Genomic DNA, 18,142 nt, shown 5'->3' on the forward strand with positions numbered 1-18,142 from the left:
TCATTCACACCTTAAATCCACCACCTAGTGTGTAACTGGCACTTAATGTGTCCTGTAACACTTGTTGAGTAGATGAATTTCTTGCCTGTACTTATAAATTCTTGAGAGTATCCCCTCCCCTCCTAAAGTCACTTTAAATTAAGTTTAGGAAACCACAGGCACGTTGGCACTCTGGGCAAGCTAATGGGAAAAACTGTTCCCAACGGGGAGACACATCCCAGCTTTTTATCTCAGCAATGAGAATGTTCTCCGGGGCTTATAGGGACAGCGGGGTTGAGTTCACTGTTCAGTGTTCATGAATGTAAATACATACCAAACCACTGATGAACCCAATAGCACTAGAGTATAAGCAAATTGAGGATGGAATCTGTCTTTCATCTTTCTCTAACTTCCAATACAGTTCCTGCTACATAGGAGGAACACAAAGTCTGCTTATTAATGTTTAAAAAATAAACTGAATTCAGTGGATAATTGGATACCAAGAGGTAAACTGGGCAGTGATAGTATCGCTTCTTCTGTGGTTCTCTCTTGCCACAGATGTAGCAGCCAAGGGAAGCGTTTTATTATTTTGTTCTCAAGCACTGTCCTTATCTGAGAGGTATGGTGCAAAGAACTCTGGAACAGGAGCCAGGAGCCCTGAGTTCTAGTCCTGACTTACCACTTATTAACTTTATGTCCCTGTGATAGTGATTCTTCCCTTTTGGGTCCAATCCCAAGTTATGAAATGAGTGGGTTAATGACGTATTTTCCAAGATCTGACAAAATCATTCTGTGATTCTGTGCCTCCAGGCTGTTATAATTATGACTACAAACCTAGATAAGTTAAGATTCTGCCCTGACGACCCCTGGCTTTGGGGATGGTCCCCTTTGGAGATCTCTTTTGGCTTTTTGGAGCTTTGATTCTGGTTGTTCACTGAGCTCCTCCTTACTGTTCTGTCTTCCTATCAATTATTCTCTCTATTGTCTCTCCACTGTATGTTTCTCTTATAAAGTTTTGTGGCTTTCAAAGTCCATAGATAGCCTAACCTTTGCCATTTCTTCCCGTCCTCCAGTTCAATTCTCTCTGTCCGTGACCTCTTTTTTTCTCCCTGGAGGCTTCTTCCTCCTTCAAGTTGTTCTTTTGTGCTTCCTGCTGAAATCCTAACATGCTGGACTCTAACCCACATGAGCAACAATTTTATTTTGATATTACAGTCATGTAAGAGGAAAAAATAGTCCATATTTTCCCAGAACCCAGCCCTCCCCTACCACCCATCTCTTTATTCAGATCCACTGGTCCTTTGGGGATAAGACCTTCCAGTATCTGTGTGGCAACCTGCATTTCTCATCTTCTTGCCTGCGCTCCTGTTTGGAATCTCCACCAGGAGAGGGGGGCCTTTAGCCTTTTTAGAGAACAGGAAGCAGATTCTGCATTTCCTAAGCTAGGGCTCTTCCTTTGGTCTTTTTTTTGTGTGTGGAATATTCTTGGCCCTTTAGCTACTACCCTCAGCTTGCTGTAGGTAACCTAGAGTGAAACAAAAACAACCTCTGATTTCCCTTTCACTGGGAATTCTTCCCTGTTCCAGCCCTGCTTTAGTGTGTAGATGTTAGAGCTACAGAAGTCTTTATCTACCCGGTTCCTCACCTGCCTCCCAGCATTCCAGCCTGCCCTGCTAGCTCCTCCGCACCCCCTCCTTTGCAGTCAAGGGGTTATTAAAGGGAATATGATTGTTTTCTTTTGCTTAGGGTGTGTGTGTGTGTGTGTGTGCACACGCACATGTGCACATGCACGCACATCTGTGAGCTTGAAAGGCATTGTCCTATAGATATTTTTATAACCTGAAGCAATTACAGCTGTCAGCACAGAGACAAGCTGTGACAAGTTGATTTATGTGTACAGTATATGTGTATGCAAGAGGGAAGGAGAGGGAGACGGGAAAGGAGGAGGTGGGCGCTTGTTAGGAATCTGCTTTCCAGGAGGCAGAAAGGAAGTTGTTTCTACAGAGAACACAAATAATGAAATTGCTCTGACTGTCATTCCTTTTTCATTAACTCAGATATGCTGGGAAAAATAAAATAAATCCAGCAGTTTTTATGAAGCAAGAAACAGGATAGAAGATAAGCCACTAAGTGTTGGTTATATTTAGAGATTAGGGGATGGGAAGGGAGTTGACATATGATTTTGATCTTCATCTATTCAAACAACTTCAATAATGAGTTTGAATAAAATGGATTCTGCCTTGTTAATTGGGCAGGCATCTTCGGCCTTCCACAACTTTCTAAATGTCTCTTTTTGAAAAAAGTTTAGATCCCTGGGTCAATAAAGCAAGAATGAGGTTATGAGTGGCTTTTCTTTCTCCACCATGAGCATTATCTGAGCTCTGCTAGGTTTTCTGCTGGCTGCCCCTGGGGTTTTGCCACTCAGCATTCCCCGTTCACCACAGAGACAAAGATGGTCTGACTGTCTTAGATCAACGGCACACAGACTGGTATAAACAGAACATCTTAAAGAGCCTGTAAAAAGAATTATTTTTCTGCCCAGCTGTAATAATGAAGTGATGGCAGGCTAAAATGTATTAATGAAGCATCTTCCACCTTAAATGGATTTCTAAGTATTTTACTGTAGAGTTAATCATGTGTGTAGGCCCCTCGGGAAGGCCTGTTGTTGTCATTATCCACATTCCTAGATGCAGAAACGAATGCTCGTTTGTACCTACCTGGGAATTAGATGCAAGAGCCAGGATTAGAATTTATCATGAAAGAACTCGCCCCTGCCATTCTCACGGCTACAGGGAAATGACTCCCAAGCTCAGACTGAATCCCTCTCTCTTCCCTACCTCTTGCAGTCATTTCCACTTGAGGTGGTGAGAGTATGTTTACAGAAAAGGGTTGGTGGGGAACATGAGGGGTGGTTAAAATAGATGGATGGTTGATTGAAGGTAACTCCTTGGCTTTTGGGGAAGAAGAACCCCAATTCAGCAGATAGAAAGCAGCCAAAACAATTTCATGCCTTATGCCTGCTATCATATAACATCTTAATTTGGTGAAATCATTCAATTTCCCATTTCCATAATTTCTTATTGTAAAATGGAGATAAGATAGGGTCTTGGAAGAAGGGACTGATGCTAAAATAGGTTAATTTTCCTCTTTTTCTTTCAAAATTGAAAATGTACCTCTCCTGTTCCTATAGTTGTCATTTTTTCCCCCCCGATACAGTCATTTGTTGCAGTCATAGGTTGACAACTGATTTTTTTGGTGCTGTTTAGCAAATGGTCCACACTGGCCCAAAGTGGCAGAGGGGTTTCCCTGAGATTTAATGTTAGAAAAATTCAGCAGAGGAGAGGAGGGGAAAATGGGCCTAATGATGGATTAACTGAGCTCTTCAGTGTAAAAATGCTCAGTTTTCATGGTGGGCCACTTTCTGGTCATCTATTAAGAGAATGGTAAGTCGGCTTGGTCTTGTTACCCTGGGGTTTTACTTCCACATCTGCAAATTTACCTCCATCCCTACCAATCTCAAGCAGTCAGGGTGAGGGGGTTATATAGGAGACATGCTTGTGTCATATCTGACAGCAATTTATCTACATGTATGTGACAGCGGATTCTTGCAGAACACAAGGATTTGCCTGGCACTAGGACAATGATTCAGTCTCTTTGGCTTTTGGGAAGAACATTTCAATTTAAGAGTTGTTAAAAAATAAAATAGCTCCCTCATTGGGTTTCACAGAAAGTCTAGGCAAAAAAAACAATACCACTGTTGCCACCTCTGTCCCCAGGGAGAACTTGGGTCAGTGTGGGAGCTCAGATCTCGATGTCCCTGAGTAGAGAGCATGTTAGCATCAGCAGTGCAGTGTGGGCTGGGCTGCTCTGGGCGTTGCCCGGCTCAGGGGCAGGGGGATTATTATTCCCCAGGCAGTGGAATGCTCTACACTGCATCAGAGCCCAAGCTGAGGGAGGAGTAAAACTGTAGGTACTGGAGGAACCCGCAGCAGCTAGAGAGTACAGGAATTCAGGCAATCCAGCTTTTCTCTGGGTGTCAACCATTTGAAAAACACACCTCTTAAGATGCAATCGGCTGTAGAGTGTGAAGCCCAGGAAAGTTGGGGGTCCCCTGTTTAAACAAAGCAAGCGGCTCACTTGTTCATCTGAGTGAGCGCTTAGGCAGGGCTGGCATCTTTTAGTGTGGACAAAACAAGAATAAAGAGTGTCAGTGTCTGAACTTGGCCATAATTCTGATGTGAATTTGCCAGTTTCGCACACTAAGAGGTTTCTATGATTTTGTGTTTGTTTTATATGTGGAAGATCTCTGTTTAGAATGGTGGTGGTGAATCTCTGGAGTTTTAAAGTAGCTTTTGTGGGGGGACCGAAGGGGTCGGGTTTGACCATTGAATACAAATGAGATTATTCTGAAACATAACTCCAAACACTGAATTTCCTCTAAATGCTAATAGAATTAATCTGATAATGTAAAAAGGCGCCTATATGTGTGCTGCAGGGATTTCCTTTTCTAGTTAATTAGTTTGTGACTCTTATTAAGGTGTCTCGGGCTTATTACCATTGCGTGGTGATTTTGCCTTCCTTCTTAATTTGGAAGTGACAGCTCTTCAAGAGGGGAATCGTTCAACTCCTCGGCTCAGCTCCTGCACCGGCGCGGCGCGGCAGGGGTTAAGGTGGGCGCTCGCCGCCCGCCGGGAGGAGCGCGCAGCCCGCCGCCCGCCCGCGCCGGCACAGGAGCAAGTGGCGGTCAGTGATGGAGCTGCTGCCATGACAACCCCGGCGGCCGGGGCCCGCGCGCGTCGGGGCTGCTCCCGGGAGGACGGCGGCGCGGAGGCCGGGGGCGGCCGCTGAGCTTTGGCGTCCGCGCGGCTCCGGTGCTGGCTGCGCCGCGCCTTCGCCCGCGAGCGAGCCCTCGAGGAGCGAGCCAGGGGCGCTGCGGTCCGCTCCCGCCCGGCCGCTCCGCCCCGCCGCCGCCGCGGCGACTTCCCCTCCGGGAGCCCGGAGACCGCAGCGGCCGCAGCGCGCCTTCGGCGCGGAGGAAGTTGGCCGAGGCGGCCGCTGCAGGATCCCTGGGTTCGGATCGCGCGAAGTCGGCGCGGCCGTCGCCTCCTTGCAATACCCCCTGCTGCCCGCCGCGCTCTACTTTCCACCCCTGCCATTGTTACGGATTGTTTTCTGCGGGCAATCCTTCCTCCGAAACTTACAAAGAAAGTGTTGGATTTCCCCCTGTTGGAACTGAGGAATTGCAGATCACCTTTGGGTTGCCGGATCTAGCCCACCCTCTGTCCCCTCCTGGTACCAAAGTGCTTACTCCACTCCAAAGTGCCATGTCAGAACTGTTCACGGGAAGAAGGGGCTCCTGAAACGTGCCCACACCTTTGCACCTGCCTTGCGCTACCCCTTCCTGGCCACCTTTCCGGTCGAAGCACACCGAGGAGGCCCCTTTCGGATGTCCTTCGTGGACACTGGCCCTCCGGAGCTGGAGCGCTGAGGCCGGATTTGGGGGAGGAATACCAGACTTGGAGGAGTCTGCGCGCTCTTCTCCTCCCCGCGCCGCGCGGTCGCCGCTAGTTCACCGCTCGGTCCCTGTTCTCGCTGCCTCACCCCACCCACTTCCTGTGCTCGCCTGGGGGGCGTGTGCCGAGCCGCTGCCGGAGTTCTGGGAAGTTGTGGCTGTCGAGGATGGGGGTCTGTGGGTCCCTGTTCCTGCCCTGGAAGTGCCTCGTGGTCGTGTCTCTCAGGCTGCTGTTCCTTGTACCCACAGGAGTGCCGGTGCGCAGCGGAGATGCCACCTTCCCCAAAGCTATGGACAACGTGACGGTCCGGCAGGGGGAGAGCGCCACCCTCAGGTAGGGAGCTGCCATTCTTCTCTGAATTGGCAATGATGTGTTTGGGGTGTCGGGGGAGAGGGGCAGGGGTGCAGGTGTGTGCACTGGAGTGGCTGGCAGAGAGCTCGCCGGTTCCCTGGGCTGCACAGTTCACGGATGAACTGGGTGTTCTGTCCGGGCATGTGATGGTCAATGGGAAATGCTCAGAGGTTGGGAAGATGAGCGGTTTGCCCCCAACCGGCCTCCTTGGCTCAGGACCTGGTAAGCTTGAGGGGTGGCTGGGCCCTGGAGTCGCTGAGATTGAGGACAGTGACCTGGGCACTGTCTGTGCCCAAACCTGGTGTCGCTGGTGACTGCGGGCTTGGCTGGGGCTCAGCACCAACAGTCATCTCTGAAGTGATTGAGTCCCAGTGGATGGGTCTGGCTTCGTGTGGATGCCATCACTCTGTGCCTGTGGTCGGGAGTCACCCCCCGGGCTCCTGGTCTCCGGTAGGGCTGCTGTTTGAGTTGTTCTTGCCTGCCTGGGCTTTCCTGGGCTGCCTTCATGCCCTGAGCTGGTGAGCAGAAGGGCATCCTTTTCCCTGTCTGAACATGGCTTTCTGAGATTGAAGTCGTGGGGATGAGTCTGATTTGTCTGTGGAAAATATCACTTACTCTGGTTAACTGTGCTCTCTTGGCACTGCCCACTAAAGCAGTATGTGCAAAACTCATCTACTGAACAGGCACTCGGTTTCAGTGTGGAGTTGGGTGCTGATTGGCTTCTGGGGTGGAGGAGGAGAAAAAGAACCTTGGATACATTTTGTGTAAGGTAGGATGATCACCCTGCCCAATAAAATGCTAACTCCATTTCCAGTGTCTACAAACTGCACCACTCCCAAGAGGGTAATGCAAAACCCGTGGTGGGAATAGGCAATCTCACTCTCTGGAATTTTATAAGAGAGTCAGCATGAGGTAGAAGTTAAGAAGGTTCAGGGGAAGAATGAGTTCCCTCCCTCTCTTGAATTTAATATGCTCTCTAAGTTCTTCAAACCGGGCCGTTGTTCTGACTTCAAGGCAGCATGGCAGTGTTCCTATCCTTTGCACAGGACGATTCTTGCAATGGTAACCTTGGTGCTGGATTCCACTACTTTGTCCCCGTGTCTGTTCTTCTAAGACTGGATTGTGCTATGTACTTAAGGAAACACCCATGGGATAGAAAATGTTAAGGAGGGGACAAATGGGTGTACAGGGCAGACTTGTGACGACATTACCAAAGAAAGTATGGGACTTAAGGACCCAGGAAAGGTCTGCTAGCATCTCATGTTCCTTTGTCTTTGGGGAGCTAACCCCATGGGCTCTGTGAACTCCTAGTTACTCATTGGTTCAGGAAACCCACCTCTTCCACTGAGCCCTTTAAGGACTGTTTTGAACAGAGGTTAAGCATTCCATCTGCCTCCCATCTCGAAAAAAATGTGTATCTGCTTTATAAAGGAATTTCTGGGGGGCTCCAAATATGCCATGATTTCAGACTACTTAAACAGAGGAACAACAATGAACCTTGGACATAATGTAATTGATGAAATTTCGTGGTCTCTGGATCCCTCCTTTGTCCCTAATTCTTGGCTGTAAGGAGGAGCCCCAAGTGATAAAACAGAGACATTCTCCCAGAGAACATTTTAGAAATGAAAGGGATAGTGTTTTCAAGGACAAGGTGGAAACTGGTCAGCTCCATAGAGATTTGAAGATAAAGAAATAGCACAGGGGTCCTGGCACACAGTGATTCCATATTACAGGAACAAGGCAGGGGGCTGGGTTGGACAGGCCAGGATCTGGTGTCCAGACGGCAGTCCCCTAGGCTCATGAGAGTCAGGACTGTCTAGAGAGTGGCTGCATTCAGCAGATGCTGAGCCAGGGAATGGGCCTGGGTTAGGAGCAGCTTCTTTGAAAATTGCACTATCACGTACTTGCTGGCTTCTCTTTCTTTGTCTTTCCTTCTTTGCCTCTTTTTCACTCTGGTGTCACTGACCCTGTCTCCTTTAGACACAAATATCACAAATATTTGTTTGCATTTCCCCATATGCTCAGAACACTCTGGTCTTGTTTGGGTCTAGATGGAGTAAGTGGGATATGGTGGGGCTTCCTTCAGACACCCAACCCACTCATGGCATCAGAAGGCCCTCCTGGAACATCCCTTGACATTCTGTGCCATCCCCTGGGACTAAATGTCTTCCTGACATGTAGGAAGAAGACCCTCCCAGTGGATGGAGCCCTATAGGGCAGGGATTAGAGGAGCTAGGCTTTGACTGATGCCAACCCACCGGCCATAGGACTGATTTAGGATGTGAATCGGGTAGCAGGTGTACCAGACAACCTCACAGAGGATGCTCCTGCCTCTGTAGGATGACCTTCATTCTTCTCAGGCTGTAATGCTCTAGAACAAGAATGGGCCCTCATGTTCAGGTGTGCTTTTGTGGAGTAGAAGCCCTTGAACTCTCAGACACAGGCTCTCCATTTTGTAATTGTGTGTGCAGAGAAGCAAATAGGAATTTCAGAATATATTTTATTTGCATAAAAATTGCTAAATTTGCATTTAACCTGATTCCTGGTTGCAACAGTCCAGTGGCTCAGGGCTCTGGGTTATTTTATTTTTTGCTTTTTGTGTGTGTATTTGGGCCTCTTCTTTCTTTTCCTTCCCTCCTTCCCTTCCTCCCTGACTTCCTTCTTCCTTTTTTTTTTTTGGTTCAGCATGTGACCACGCTACAGAGGACCACAGCTAGGGAGATGCTGAGCTCCTCTGCCTGCCCTGGAGAGCCACCCCATCTATCCGCTTGGCTGTGGTGACAGGAGGCTGATGCTTGTAGTTTTCTTCTCATCCAGCAGAGGATTATTTGCTCAAATTTCATTTTATTCTGCTTTGTTCTCACCAGTTTCATTTTTTAAGGATCTCTTTCAGTCCCCAAGAAGGAATGCTTCAGCAGCAGATTCTAATGTGAGGAAACCTTTTTTTAATGTTTTATTTTGTCCAGTTAACGTTATTGATCCTTGAGAAGGTATTGGGAAACCTTTCACCCAGTGTGGCGTTGACAGCCTGGGAAGAACTGCAGACCGTTTGCAAGCTCTCACCCTGTCTGCCCTCCTGTCCATAGTCTGCATGCATATTTTTTAAAAAGAGGGAGGTTACATAAAACAGAATGTGCAGTAGTAATAATATTTACCAAGGTTTATTGCACACTTACTATGTATTAGGGAATTTTCTAAGTGTTTATATAATATCTCATGCATCATCTTATAACATGAACACTTAACCCTAACAGAAACCCTGTGATATAGGTACTATTATTATCTACAATTTTATAGATGTGGAAACTGACGTATGGAGAATTTACATCTCTTGCTCAAGGTAGCACAGATAAAGTTTTGAAGCCAGATTATGAAGTACTCTTAATAATAATGTTAATAAAATGAATAATACTATCAATTACCGGTCAGTTGCTGTATTAAATATTTTGTGTACATAATAACATTTAATCCTAACAAAAAGCTCTCTGAAATGGACCTAGTTATCCCCATTTTGTAGATGAGGAAACTGAGGCCCAGGGAGGAGAATTCACATGACATCATACAAGTAGCAAGTGCAGAGCTGGGATGCTGACTCCGGACACGGCTCCTTGACTTTGTACACCGAACTGTCTTCATTGAATTCTGTGTTCTCCTAATTCCTCACTGGGACTTCATGTCTCCCCTACTTGTTTTGGCTTAGATCCCATCTTGCAATGTTGTTTCGCTCTCTGTCTTCTTGCTCCACATGGACTGGGGAGCAGTTAGCTCTTAGAAAGCCAGGCTCATGCCTGCAAGTGAATCCTGAACAGATGAAATGAATGGAAACAAAACAAAAATGTCCTCCAGCCTCTATTCAATTTATCTCCTTACCACGTGTCTCTATCATTTTATTTTAAATGCCACTGTGGTCAATCCACAAGATTTATTGAGTAGTCCTTCATGAAGGGCCCTGAGCTGCAGGTTGGGGTATATAAGGAATGAGGTCTGGACTCTATACTCCAGGGCCTTGGCTCCAAACCCAGAAGGCTGGGCTGTGGACAAAGCAGTGGTCAGCAGTTGAGGCCGGATTGACAAATGTGTGTTGCATGTGCATCTGGTTGGAGAAGAGTGTCCCTCTCTGAGTGTGGTAGGACCCAGCCCCTCGGATGGGTGTGTTGTGGAGTCAGGGAGGACCAGGAGAGCCTGAGACGCCCAGCCCAGTGGATGCAGTGAGTTAGAGACCTTCACTGAAGGTCAACCTGTCACTTGGCAGTTCTGATGAATGTGTTTCATGCTTTCATGGATGCCCTAAATAAGGCAGCAAGTAGGAAAATGAATTATTTCCTTGGGATCATCTTGGTTAAGTGAGTAGCAGAAGATGAACTATACTTTTTTGTCAGGTATCTAGACTGTAGGCTTTGCCACTGCACAATATTTATTTGGGATGAGTTAAGAATAAAAGGTCTAAGAAATGAGTAAAATTGAAGGTGGGTTTTTATGTGGCAGTTCCACGGAACAGCACAGAATGATGTGGTTGTGATACTCGGGAAAGCCCATGGAGTCCCCTTCTAGATGTGGGAAGTGGTGGCACTTTACTCATCTCGTGTGAGGCACTTAGCTTTTCATTTTATAAGCAGATGGATTCTCTGTCAGTCTCTCCAGCTGCTCCATGGCCCCTCGATGGCAGAACTATGCCTTCTTTGGGTCTGCACCCTGGTCCCCAGCACACACCCAGGCCCATGACTTTTGCCAATAAAGTCCGAGTGACTGTCCTGCGTTTCCCTTTACTAGCTCTGCTGTGGATATCTGGGCCTTCTTTCTGTGTCATGAACACAGAAAATTTATTCTTGCTACAGAGCCTTTGTGTTGTGGTTCCCACTGTTGGGAATACCACTAGACCAGATGTCTCCATGGACAGCTGTGTATCATTTTGGCCTCAGTTCAAATGGAAGCCCCTCGCTAAAGCGTTCCCTGACGCCCAAATCTAAACAACCCCCTGCCTCTTCTGCCAGTCTCACGCTAGGCTATCATCCTGTATTTTGTCTTTTGAGCTATCTGTATCTGCAGTTTTCCCATTCATTCAAATAGTGATGTGTTTATGACGTGTCTTCCCCACCAGATATAAGTTCCTTGAGAATAGGCACCTTTTCTGTCTTATTCACCATGTAACTAGTGTCTGGCTAATGGAAGGTGCTCTATAAATATCTGTTGCGTGAAGGAATGAAGGGAATCTGGGATTTCTTCTTGTCCTTGCCCTTCTCTGTCCTTTCCCTGCATGGCCTTGTGCTGTTCTTGCCCTGGATGTGTGACTGGCTCACTGTCATTTCTGTCTGGGTCATGCAGTGGTGTGAGATTGCTCTTGAAGAGGCCACAAATATGCATAAGTAATGGAGCTGGCGTTTGTCCGGGACACAGGTGGGCTGTGCCATTTGTCCACTATTTCATATTGGCACCCATGAAGCTTGCCTTCTTTCTGCCCAGTTGCTTCCCAGCCCAGTCCTTAAACTTTGAAGAAACACTGCCTTCTGATGACATACTCACCTCCAGATGGACATCAGGAAATCAGCATTTGCAAAATGAGGAGGGTCACAGAAAAGCACCCTCTGCCCATCCTCCTTTCCCTCTCTTTGGAGTCTGCTGGCAGGCGTTGTCTCGTGGTGTGAATATCAATCCATTGTTGATGAGTTAACTCATCCAGAATAACAATGCCACTCAGGAGGCATGTGCTGTTCTTATGGCCCTATCTCCTCCCAGGATGGGCCACTGTGAGCTCACCTCTGGGGCTCTCCAGGCATCTGGTGGGTGGACTGTGTACACAAAAGAGCAGGGACAGACGGGGTTCTGGAGAGAGGCTCTTGGAAGAGCACTCAGCCTTTTGAGGCCAAAAAAGAAAATGGGAAAATTAAAGACCCAACCAACTGTGGGGCAGAAGGAAAAGGAGTACGCTGGTTGTCACAGGAACCTAGAGAAGGGCACAGAGGGATGGCTCAGTTCTCAACACCTCTCACCTACGAGTCTACATGCCCTGCAGAAATGTTTCTCTTTTCTTTTGCTTTTGAAGGGATTACAGAGACCAGGGAGTTGAACCACCTGGATTTACAGATAATGAGGATAGTGATAATAGGTCTGGCACAGGAAGCCTTCCTGAAGGGTGAGCCGGAGCTGACATCCCTCCCACACTTCATCAGCCGGCTGGGAGCCCAGGCGCCCTGTGCCGGAGAGAAGCCCATGTTCTTCCTACTAAGAGCCAAAGTATCATGCTGGCTGTGGGTGCTTCTCATGTGATTAGCTGCCTCTGATCACCTTGCTCTCTCCTAACTGCTCGTGTTGTCCAGTACTAAAGCCTGGATTCTTAGCGCTTATGTTCTCTTCCTCCGATTCCATGTGCGGCAGCTCTGTTTACTTTGCGTCATGGCCTGTGCTGAGCACTGTACCAGCAGAGCCTTAATTAATCCTTGTGGCTGCTCTGTGAGGTGGTTCCAATTATTCTAGCTTACCTATCAGGACAGGAAAGCATTGAGAGGCAAAGTGAGGCGTTTCCCGGATCACATAGACGGTGTCTGGGCCTGGGCCTCTGAACCAGTTTTGCCTGACTTGTAGGCTGGCTTTCTTTTTGTGCCGAGGGTTTTTCTCTTCCTGTCCCTTTGCTTCATTGGCAAGGTCTACTTTTCCCAGAAACCAAGTGAATGTAGTTTTCCCCTCTTGTCTGGAGCATACACATCTCCTTCCTTGAAGTATTTAAGGAATCGAATATGCAAGTGTTTACGATGGTGTGGCATGGGGACACAGAACTACCCAGCTGATTTTTAGATGTCCCTTCTCATCAGAGAATCCTAGAATTGCCATAGTTTGCTCAGAGGAAGACTTTAACCCAGGTTCTTCCACCAACTTTTGATTCAATTACCAGGACTTTCACATATGTTGCCATGTATTTCTCTGGAATAGGAGATTAAACACATCTAGGTGGAAACACTATTCAAGCAGGATCCCACAGTCAGTATACCTGGGTGCCCTGGCAGTGGGAGGCCTCAGAGGTGGGATCTTGACCTATACATTCCTTTTTTTGTTGTACTAAAAATAGGACCATTGGTGTCTTTTCTCAGAAATCTTGAAAAAAATTTTATATAATATTAATAGCATATTTATTCTCTTAGGTTCAAAGTCTGCATTAATGGGTAAAAAACAACAACAGCCCTCTACTTTTCGAGGTCACTTCCTCAGGAGTATGTTGATGGTTTCACACTTTGTGTGGTGGAGGATTACTGATTATAAAAAAAATAATATTGGTAACATTATATAGGTAGTCAACTAAAACTATTTTTTAGGAGATTAAATATTGATTTGGTTTAGGATACAAATTCCAAATTGCACACATGAGCCAAGGCAAAGGAGGAAGTAATAGGGATGTTTAATGGGAGCACAACTAATGGAGACAAAGATCTCCAAGATCTTACTAACTCATATTCCAGCAGGGCTGTATGCTAAAATGCAAACAGGCTGGGAGACAGGATTCTAGTAACACCCTCTTAAGTACTTTCTCTGTGTGATCTTGGGAAGAATTTTGTAATCATTCTGTATAAAGAGGACAGTTATTACCTACCTAAAAGTGAGGCATTTATGTTGGGTTAAAATGAAATAATGCACATAAAGCTCAGTGTATAATTATAACTTTCTCTCCATATGTATATGCATTCACACATGTGTATGCACATGTATATATAATATGCACACATTTAGCAATTTTCATTATAAACCATTGTAGCTTAAACACCTATGTAGCTATACTTTGATATATACACTGTGCCATGCTTCTGAAAGATCTATGGAGAGAGAGATGCCTCTCCATCTACCTATAATTGCACTTTTTTGTGTTTCTTCTGCACATCTGTTTAGATCCTAAAAATCTTCTTTCCTGCACTATTTTATTCCAGACAGGGAGTAAGAAGAAAGGTCTTTCGTTATTTTTCATAACAAGATTGTTGCATAGCAATTTACCGCAGCTCATAGTTCTGAAGATGAATTTCCTACCAGAAAAGCCATATGGAAAGTTCTGTGGAGCCAGGTTATCTGAAACAGATCGTGGAGTCAGGAGTTCATGTATAGATTTAGGATTGGTAGAACTTTTTCCCTTGAAAGACTGATTTTTCCATTATAATTCCGCTGGAGTCAGCTGGCAAAATAGGGGTAGGGCCACCATTGCTTGGAGGTTTTAAACCCCACCAGCTATAATGTTCTCTGATGTGAATTTTACCATCATTCACATCTCCTACTCATTTGGAGGCCAGCTCAGGGCTTGCACACTGATGGTGAAAATAGGGAAAGAAGTTTCTCTGCATTTGGTAATTTTTCTTCTGTGCAAGTCTGGAACAAGACCAGAAACTCAGAATTTTAACAATGGAAGCACAACACAGTTCCTTCTCACTTCAGCCATATGCTATGGGGCATACTGAAATGAACTGAAATTAGCGTAAATTTTACATAGCAGTCTCAATCTTCCATTATCAGTTTTGGCCAGATCTCATTGATTCACATCGGTTTATTTGGGCATATTGGCCAACTTGCTGTCCTGTCAGTGTGAGATGTTTTGATTTAGAAAGCTTTTTGCGGGGGGGTTAGATGTGTCTCATAAAATGAGCATACGAATTAATCTTAAACTCTTGCTTATGGATTTTTCTAAATAATAGAATTTTTAATGCAAACAGCATCAACCACTAAACTGATGGAAAATGACAAAACCGAAATCAACCTTCAGAGAAAGCTTTGTTGGCCCCATGGAGGCAAAGAAAAATGTGTTTGTGTGAAAATAATTTCTTGGTCTTCTCTGACTTTCAAACTACCTATAATGTAACAGATGAATGGAAAAATGCTATTGCTTTCAGAATAACCATCTTTGGACAAATTCATGCAGCAGGAAGCTCAATTCAAAATAATTTTAACTGGTCAGAGCCTATGAGGAAGAAAGTAAGAAAGAGAATATATGCAAATTATTTTTAATTTAGTGCCGTTGATATACCTGAAAACTGGAAAAAGTAATCATGTTGTGGGGTTAAATTGTGCCTCTCCTCTCCCCAGAAAAGGAAAAAAAAGGTATGTTGAAGCCTTAACATCTAGTACCTCATAATGTGACCTCATTGGGAAATGGGGTCACTGCAGATGTAATTGGTTAAGTTGAGATGTGATCATACTGGAGTATGCGGGCCACTAATCCAAGTGAAATGCTGTCCTTATAAGAAGATGGCCCTGTGGAGACACAGTGGACTCCTGGGGAGAATGTCATATGATAACAAGACAAAGATTGGAATTACAAAGCTGCAAGTCAAGGAATACCGAAGACTGCCAGTGAATCACCAGAAATGAGGAAAAGGCGAGAAAGGCTTCTCTTCTACAAGTTTCCTGGGTAACCCTGCCAGCATCTTGATTTGAACTTTTGGCCCCCTGAGCTATGAGATAATCCATTGCTATTGTTTTAAGTTGTCCACTTTGTAATGCTCTATTGCAACAGACTCAGGAAATCGGTACACTTGGGTATTATAAAGGAAGTGTTCTTAAATAATGATCACAAAGGACCCCTGGAAGGCCTGGGTAGACTGATCCATAAGCCCCCAGGACACAAGCCCTTGCAGCCCGTAGAGGAGGCGCCAGAGCTCTGGATGAATGTGTCTGTCCCAGTCATGACCCCCGGGTTCTCCATTACAAATAGCTAGGACCATGATCTGGAGTAGAAATAGAGTTACAACTGATTACTCTATTTTTCCCAAGAGATGATCAGGACAAACACTGTTTTATCTCACTTATCAGTTATCTCAGCCTCAGAACTCAAAGACTTCCTCCCCGTCCCCCAACCCAGGCCACGAATCATTGTCTAGAATCTTATGACCTCATGCTTCTGTACATCCAATAATCTGACCCAGCTGCAAACTTCGCCCAAGTCCTCCAAGAAAACTTCCTGCTTTCTGGACTTTGTGATCTGTCACCAGAAAAGTTTCTATGTCCCCAGTCTCTTCTCTGAATGTTCCTATCATTTTCTTTTCTTAGCTATTTCCTGGGTTATTTCCACACCCACCACCATCTCAACAGTGGCTGTTTTTCTTCTATATCCTGCTTACCATGAAGCTTGAAAGTTAGAGAGATGTTCTTGCTACTCATTGGGGCTTCTGTGCATTTCTTTTTCCATCTTTCTCAAAATCCCACTACTGTTAGAATTTGCCATGAGTCTGTTTTACCTATGGCCGCTTCCTTGCTGCCGTCTTCTGCTTTCTGTCCTGATGGATCCCTTTCACTCTGGCCCTCCAGACTGTGTATCCCAGTGGTAATCTGCAGAGCATCTTTATGATTCAGTCATCTCTATGTCTCCACCAGTGCTCTTGATCCCAGCCCCATCTGTCCCGTCTCCAGCCATTACCAACGTGATGTTCCCTCAGTCTGTCCAAATCTTAAGAGTGGGCAGCACCATTCATCCAGCTGCTCAGAAACCCAACACATACATCTTTTTCTTTCTCTCTCATGCTATATCTTATCCATCAAGAAATCCTGTTTGTCTCTACTTTTAATGTATGTCCTGACTCAGGCCACTTTCCACTGTTTCAAACACTACCTCTCAAATCAAAACTGCCGTCGGCTCTCTTCTGGACTATTCCAGACGCACATTTGGTCTTCCTGCTTCCACTTCTGCTCTACCAGAATCCATTCCCCCCCCCACCCCCGATAGTCTAAATTATCATTTAAGAGCATAAATGAAGTCATAGCACTCTGTTCAAAACCTTATAGTTGTGTCTAGTCATATCTAGAATGAAATGCAAACATTTCATTGGTGCAAAAGACTCTGGTACTTGGTGCCTGTCTGTCCTTCAGACATCTCCTTCTGTCATACCTGCCCCCCTGAAGGGAGGCAGCTCAGTGAACTTCTGTGTCTTCCCTTGACCCCCCAAGTCCATTCTTACCTGAGGACATGCTCTGTCCTCTGCCAGGACCCCAGCAGGACCTTCATGGCATTCCTGTGTCTGCTCAAATATGCCATCCTCAAAGAAGACTTTGAAATAGCCATGCCCCCAGCCCCCACATCACCATGCCCCTGCCTAGCTTTAATTTTTCTTCATAGCTCTTGACACTTAGAAAATTCTTTTATTTATCTGTTATTTATGTATGGCCTCTTCCACTAAAATGTAATATGCACAAGGCCACTGACTTTATTGCTCCTGTTTATAGTGGCTAAATTACAGCCTGGACCATGGGATATATTAAAGAATATTTGTTGAGTGAATGAAGATTATTAGGAATAATAGTAAGCTGTTAAGAGTGAAAATTATTTATCTTTTACTAGAAAGAGGAGACTTGGGTTTATCTCTGTATTGGCATAGGTTTGGGGGCTCTTAAACTGAGCCCACGCAGGGAGTGTGTGTGACTCAGCCTTGGTTTTGTCTACAGGGACAGTGAGTGAAGTGGGATGTCCAGGAGGACGTTGTTGGGGTGCTGTGACACACTTTAAAAAACCTACATGTGCAGAATCTAAAGGACCTTTAAATGTCCATTTTCACCAGAGGTTTTATAGAAACTCTAATAAGCATTTGAAAGTAGGGTTAGTTTCTACCTAAAGGCCTATAGACTTGGGGGAAGGGAAGGAAGTGGCAGGTGGGCCTAAATAAGGCTGTGAACCTGAAACTGAACACACTCTTCAATGTCTGTTACGTTATTTGAAGCTTTCTTTATTAAGGGAATTCTACCTCAAGGCTGCAGAGCACAATGATTCAGACTAAGGTCTGCAGCCAGACCCCTCCCTAGGTTCCAGGCTTGGTTTTGCCGTTGTCCAAGTGTGTGACCTTTGGCAAATTGGTTGACCTCACTGGGCTTTGGTTTTGTCATTGTTTAAAGACACTACCAATAGGAGTGCTGAAGCAGGAGAGAAATAGGAAGTGTTCGGAGTAATGCCTGGCCCTCAGTGAGCTTCCCACAGATAGGGAGGTGCTGAGCATGGGGTGTATGTGCTTGGGCTGTGTAGTCCTCTGAATCTAATGATCTGAGATGCACAGAGCAGGAAGTGGGGCCCTCGAGTCCTGGCTGATGTTGGGGCTGGTGCTGCAGCTGCAGCGATATCTTTGTGGTGGAATGACTTTGAAACGTCTCAGCAAGTTTCACTGTTTGGGGAACATGAGTAGTAGTTTAGGGCTGGGGCCACCTGAGTTTTAGTCCTGGCTCTGTTCTACTCAGCTCACCATGGGCTGTTGCTGAGACAGTTCGTGTGTGGGGGTCCCGCGTTTCCCCGTGTCCACAGTGAGGAGGAAGGACATGATCACTGCTGCTCTGCTCATTCTTTACCTTTCAGG

At 45.8% G+C, this 18,142-nt stretch overlaps 1 protein-coding gene across 6 annotated transcripts in view; it reads left to right on the plus strand.

The window, feature by feature from the left end:
* NTM (neurotrimin) overlaps positions 1–18,142 on the plus strand; it is a 913,692-nt gene that overhangs the window by 525,138 nt on the left and 370,412 nt on the right. For 2 of the 6 annotated variants that reach the window (XM_036930127.2, XM_036930133.2), the window contains exon 2: positions 5,741–5,825. In XM_036930127.2, coding sequence (XP_036786022.1) covers positions 5,741–5,825 — 85 coding nt within the window. Of the gene's footprint in view, positions 1–5,063; positions 5,826–5,964; positions 6,066–18,142 lie in introns of those variants that run through there. The other 4 variants (XM_036930131.2, XM_036930129.2, XM_036930132.2 and 1 more) reach the window with 4 other exon arrangements.

Source organism: Manis pentadactyla, chromosome 13 (assembly GCF_030020395.1).
Source record: "Manis pentadactyla isolate mManPen7 chromosome 13, mManPen7.hap1, whole genome shotgun sequence".
Taxonomy (NCBI): domain Eukaryota; kingdom Metazoa; phylum Chordata; class Mammalia; order Pholidota; family Manidae; genus Manis; species Manis pentadactyla.